The 6000-nt window shown below is 56.8% G+C and overlaps 1 protein-coding gene across 1 annotated transcript; it reads right to left on the bottom strand.

Annotated features, from left to right (window-relative positions):
- Positions 1–725: 725 nt before the first annotated feature.
- On the bottom strand, positions 726–1374 carry LOC113147395 (ataxin-8-like; the record flags this gene model as incomplete). The annotated part of the gene is made up of 2 exons (XM_026337813.1): positions 1123–1374; positions 726–933 (listed from the first exon to the last, which is right to left on the bottom strand). Coding segments are annotated over exons 1-2 (460 nt in total), but the record flags the coding sequence as incomplete, so codon positions are not given.
- Positions 1375–6000: the final 4626 nt, after the last annotated feature.

Here is a 6000-nt window from a genome sequence, read left to right as displayed (position 1 = left end):
AAAACACCGATACACTCACAACTAAATAATCACACACACAAAACAGCACACACACACACATACACACACACACACACACGCACACACACACACACACACACACACATACACACACACACACACACACACACACACATACACACACACACACACACACACACACACACACACACACACACACACACACACACACACACACACACACACACACACACACACACATACACACACACACACACACACACACACACACACACACACACACACACACACACACACACATACATACATACATACACACACACACATGGGAAGGTCAAACAACACATCTCAGGTGGTTGGGGTATAGAGAAGACACAGCCATGCAACTCTGAAGGTGTCGTCAACACTTCAAGATCCTTTGGGATTGAGGGGTTGGGACCTTGCTCACGAGCTCCTCTTGTTCCTACGGTCTCTCAATTGCGTCGCCGCAGCGCTATTTTCTGTCTTTATCCAATTTTGCCGTTGGTCCTGCGGCTGCTCGAAAGAAGAAGGTGGAGGAGGAGGTAAAGGGGGTTGAGAAAGGATCCATGGAGGGGTTGCCTCGCTGGAGCATGACGGGGGTGGGGGTGGCACAGACTGCTGCTGCAGCGGTTGTTGTTGTTGCTGCTGCTGTGGCCTCTGTTGCTGCAGGTTGCAGCTCATGGCGTAGGTGCTTATGCATGGGCTGCTGCAGTTGCTAGTGCTTCTGTTGGAGGAGCAAGGAGCCACAGGGGGTGGTGGTGGCAAGGGGGGAGGTGGCTGCGATGCATGAAAATGTTGCTGCATTGGAGGCTGCTGTTGCTGCTGCTGCATTGGAGGCTGCTGTTGCTGTTGCTGCATTGGAGGCTGCTGTTGCTGTTGCTGCATTGGAGGCTGCTGTTGCTGTTGCTGCATTGGAGGCTGCTGTTGCTGCTGCTGTATTTGTGGCATCCAGTGCTCCTGCTGGTGCTCGATCTGAGAATCCTGCAACGCTACCCGCAGTGGCTGTTGCAGCTGCTCCTGCTGCTGCGGTGGAGGAGGACTGACGTGCAGTTGTTGCTGAACCTGTTGTTGCTGCGTAGCCGTCCTCTGCTGTCTCCTCGGATGTATCAGGCGGCCAGCGTGTCGCTGCTGCGGCTGCTTCTGCAACAAGGGGTGCTGCTGTGTAAGCTGCTGGTGATGGTGCTGTATTTGCTGCTGTTGCTCCTGCCAGGTTTGCTGGAGCGACACTTGTAGCTGCTGTTGCACTCCCAGTTGAAGGGGGGGAGGTGGTGGAGGGGGAGTAAACTGTTGCTGCATGTGTTGCTGTTGTATTTGCTGTTGTTGCTGTGTTTGCTGCTGTTGTTGCTGTATTTGCTGCTGTTGCTGCTGCATGGTTTGGTGCGAGAGTTGGAGATGCTGGTGCTGCTTAAAACTCGAGTAAGAGGCCTTCGCGAAGGAGGCGACCGGTGGCGGAGGAGGATAACAGCATCTAATGCTGATCCGCTTGACCTCGTTGCTCGGTTGCACATGCATGGAGAGGGTATTCCCAGGTTGCTGTTGGTGATGTTGTTGTTGTTGTATTTGCTGCTGCTGTTGCATGTGTTGGTGTTGTTGTTGCTGCTGTTGCATGTGTTGGTGCTGTTGTTGCTGCTGCTGCATGTGTTGCTGTTGGTGCTGTGGCTGCTGCATGTGTTGCGCCCTCTGGCGTTTGTTTGGAAAGTCTGGCTGACGTCGGCAGTTCTGCTTCTGCTGGGGATGCGGCTGCTGTTGATGCGGCTGCTGTTGTGCATCCTCGTGAGTTGTCCTTTCAATGCCACCGAGTGTTGCAGGAGAGCGAGGCGCTGCCAAATCTCCAAAAGAAATCCGCAACGCCTGGCCTCCATGGCGAGGCCCCCTAGGGTAGGGGCCACCCATGAGTGGCAGGAAGGCAAGCCGCATGCAGCGCTTTCGGCTGCTGCTGCGGTGGCTGCGAGTGCGGCTGCTGATACACAGCCAGGGAGTGCTATCTGCCTTGGTGCGGTCGTCGCTCCTTTTGGCTATGTGCGCTTATTGCCTCCCCCGTCCCCCGAATCGCCTCAGAAATGGCAGTACCTTCAAAATACCAGCTGCAGCGATTTCAAGCCAAGTCTGACTGCTGCTTGCTGCCTTGGCGAGGCAGCTGCCGCTTGAACTCTTCTCAGCCGCTGCTGCTGGCGTCGATGGTCTTCTCCTGCAGCTGCCGAGCCTTCCACATTAATTGCAGCGCCTGCCTGTTCACAGAAACGAGTGATTGGGAGATTTTAAGGACAGAAGCCACTTGCTTTCCGCCCATTCGCAATAGCGTTCCGTTGGGGGCTTTAGGGCCTCCGTTAGACCTCGGGGGGCCCCACCCCAGGGGGCCCATGGCAGTGCAGCGTGCATGCATTGTAAAAATCGAAACCTCCCTGATGAGGCTCTCAAAGGTTGCTTTTCCCACATAATGCTCTATGGGATGCTGTCACCGCCGAGCAGGGGACCGATAAAGCACTGGCTCCGACAACCAAGAGCCGTTCGACACCTGCACATACACCCGGAGGCCCTCGTGAACAGGGCTCTGGCGACGAGCCTTTTCCGCGTCGTTCCATTAAAAATGCTTTTACAGGAGCGGTGTACAGGCGGCTTCCCTGACACTGGGCATGGTTGATCCCCCGAGGTCTCTTCAGATGATCCCGCTTGCCATGACGGCTCACCTTGCACCCGAGAGGGGCTCTTAGTAACGTCTGTCTTTGCTGCCAAACTCCCTATTGGACTTACTCCTTCGCACTGGGCGTGCGCTTTTTGAGAGCCAGACCTGCTGAAGTACCCCTCGCCTAACCGTGCACCCCTCTGCGAGCTGCCCTTGAAACCGTTGCAAGCGGAACGCAGGTTAATAGCCAGGGGAAAAGGGAGGAAGGAATTCTTCAAGCACACTACAAGGAGCCCCCTCGAGACTGCCTCTTCAGGGTTCTCAAGGGCCTTTTCTGGTCTCGTGACTCAGTAGCTGCAGCCTGTGGCGGCTCAAGCTTTTTTTGTGGACTAATTACATTCGCTGAAGATTAGTTTTGAAATTATTTACTGGGTTCTTTATTTGCATATTTTCGCGCATGGTGGAGAAGTGTCAATTGGGTATGGCCAGATGCAATTGTGCATGCGTGCGCGCTGGTTGCTAGAGCGCAACTTGCTGTGAATGGCTGCAGCAATCAGAGTGTGCCGACGCGCCCCTAGTAGCAGTTCCTCTCCCGTCATCTCGAGAACTCTAAGCAAGCGGGCAGGGGAAGGCAGAAGGGTCATGTTTGAAAGCAATGAAATCCTACTACGTATGCATTAGTTTGAAAGTTGGCCGTTCCCCTACGGAGCCCTTCGAGTGCGTGGTACACACATTGCCGACGGCGAAAGACACGCTAGCGCCTGCCGCAACTAGGGAAACCACTACTACCACTTTTCCTGTTTCCCTACTATGTGGCATCCGTAGGGGGTTCTCGGTTTGGCAGCACAGATATCTGCAGAGAGAGATAGAAAGAGGACCCCCTTTACACACCCGCTTGCATCACCTGCCAACCTCCAACCCCCTCTCTCCCCCTCCCCCACTTCGCACCCTCTTTGCATGCAGCTGTTTTATCGCTCAGCTGCAAAACGCGGCGGTAGAGAGGCTGCGTGGTTCTCCACCCCAGGCGCGTGTGCAGCTTTGTCTCGAAGCGTCAGACCCCCCTTTCCCCCCCGTCTATGAACTTGGCGGGCGGTTCAGGCCCTTAGAGAGACAAAGGTTTTGTTCTTCTGCACGTCCACGCAGAAAGTGCCTTTCTTCTGCTTTAGGAATTTCGCTAAAGAATCGTCTATAGAGGGCGTGGAGGAGGTAGGGCACCGCCGACGACCATTCTGAAGCCAAAGGAGCAACAAAACATATTTAAAGCTCTTGTGCGAGAGGTGCCAGCGTTTAAGACTGCGGGTAGCGCGTGAGAGCAACCAGATGAGAGCACGACGACAGCGCTAGGACAGAAACAGAAGCAAGGTTACACACACAATTAGGCGACGTAGGTAGATGACATAGTGGATTCCGAGTGCCTCTCTGTCTGTCCGGATATCTGTCTGTCTGCTCGTGTGTTTGTTTGACTGTCTGTCTGTCCGTCGACGCTCCCACGAAAGTCACAGTGAGCCCTTTGGAGTGGAAAGTGCCGCTACACGCTACGCATGGTGGGAAGCGTCGCCCCTTGCGATGCGATCGGCATGCACACATCGATAGGCAACAGGCGAGAGAGAGAGAGAGAGAGAAAGCACAGAGCGAATTCGTCCGCAGGGAAGGTCCCCTTAAAACAAGGGAGGTTACTAGAGATGATATGCAGTGGCGAGAACCGGCCCTAAAACAGGCGTCTTGCACACAAATTGGGGATGCCTCTAAGAATTTATCGCATGTAGGAAGGAAGTACCTGCCGCTCGAACCAGTAGAGTCCAGCCACTGTCACGGCATCTGGAGGCGCAAACCTGCGCACAGCAGCAAAGAGGCCGCCCCCCTCGACACCGCCGTTTAGCCTCGCAGCAGACAGCTGTTGTGCTGCTGCGTGGTTCCCGCCTGCCAGAGAAAAAGAGTGCCCTCTGCAGTACAGCCTCGTGCTCTAGGCTCTACTTACCACAGGCTTGCAGCGACGCAGCACTGGACAAGGAGGGAGTCCTTGCGGAAGGTGAGGGTGGGAAAGCCTGGAATGCGCATGATCTTTGGATTTCGATGACGCTTTGGGGGTTTGGCTTGAGGAGTTCACGGCTTGAGGCTGGCACTGGGGAGCATGCGCTGCGCCGAGGGCATTCTTGAGCACGTCTACTTATCGGGGAAGGAAGAAAGAGAGACACATATAGATATAGAGAGATAGAGAATGTAGGAAAAGTGCTTCAGAGGGCCCCCCTGTCTCCTGTGCCTGTGATTCAAACCGTATGCAGCCCGCGTTGTGTGAGAGGTGGCTGCCCCCGACGAGGGAGGGCCCCTTGCTCGTCTGTGCCGACACCCTGCCTCTGCCTATTGGCTACAACGTAATCAGCATTTCAGGGTGTGCTTTATTGAGTCAGCTTTTCGCTTTCTTCTACCAAGTGTGCCTCCTATTTTGCTTCCGGCGCCCTTCCGCTGTCGCCTCCCTCCTTGGTAGAAGCAGCAGAAGGATAGCTGCGACTCCCTCACCTGCACAGAGCAGCAGCAGCGGCAGCTGCCGCTGCTGCTGCTTGTCCTCGCCTCTCCTTTGCTTTTTTGTGCATTCGCACGAAAAGACACCAAGTGACCACATTTCAGAGATCTGCTCCCCGAAATGCCGCTTTTCGCGCTCGGCAGCCAGCGCCCCCAGGCCGCTTCTGTCACTCCCATGTCTACTCCTGCAGGAACACCCATGACTGCCGCTGGAACGCCTGTCGCTTCTGTAGGGGCCCCTCTGGCGGCTCCAGGGGGCCCCTTGACCGCTGCAGGGGCCCCCCTGGCAGCGGCAGGCGGGGGGGGGGCCCCCCTGGCCGTAGGACGCGCCACCCTTGCTGCTCCTGCAGCCGCCGCCTCCTCTGGCTCCGTGTGCATGATGCCCTTTGCGTCTCCTCTCTCTGTCGCAGGTGCTCCCGCAGGAGCAGCTGCGACTGCAGCCCCTCTGCAGATGTCGGCAGTGGTACCCCCCCCCCCCCCGCATCCCTCCGCGCTCACAGCAGGGGCCCTCGCTCCCCTTCAGACCCCCGCTGCATCCTTGAGCACCTCCGTTTCCTCGCTGTCGCTCTCCCCAATGGTCTCCGCCGAGGGTGTCGCTTTGAAGGCTTCCCTAGGGGGGGGCCCCCTAGGCCCCCCCAGTGCCGCTCCACACGCTCCGCCAGCGGTGCAGCTGCAGCACAGCGGCAGCTTGCAGCTTGGATCTCTCCCCTCCGGCTCGGGAGCTTCGCTTTCTGCTCAGGGGGCTTCGCAGGTTCTGCCCCCCCTTGCAGCCAGTGCAGCGACTCCAGTGCCAGCAGCAGCAGCCCTCTCCGCAGGCGCAACCCCCCTAGGGGGGAGGCCCCCCCGCATGCAAA

Source organism: Cyclospora cayetanensis, unplaced genomic scaffold (assembly GCF_002999335.1).
Source record: "Cyclospora cayetanensis isolate NF1_C8 unplaced genomic scaffold, CcayRef3 CcayRef3_contig_202, whole genome shotgun sequence".
NCBI classification, from domain to species: domain Eukaryota; phylum Apicomplexa; class Conoidasida; order Eucoccidiorida; family Eimeriidae; genus Cyclospora; species Cyclospora cayetanensis.
The sequence above is the reverse complement of the archived record's forward strand: the minus strand, read 5'-3'. Positions and strand labels throughout refer to the sequence as shown.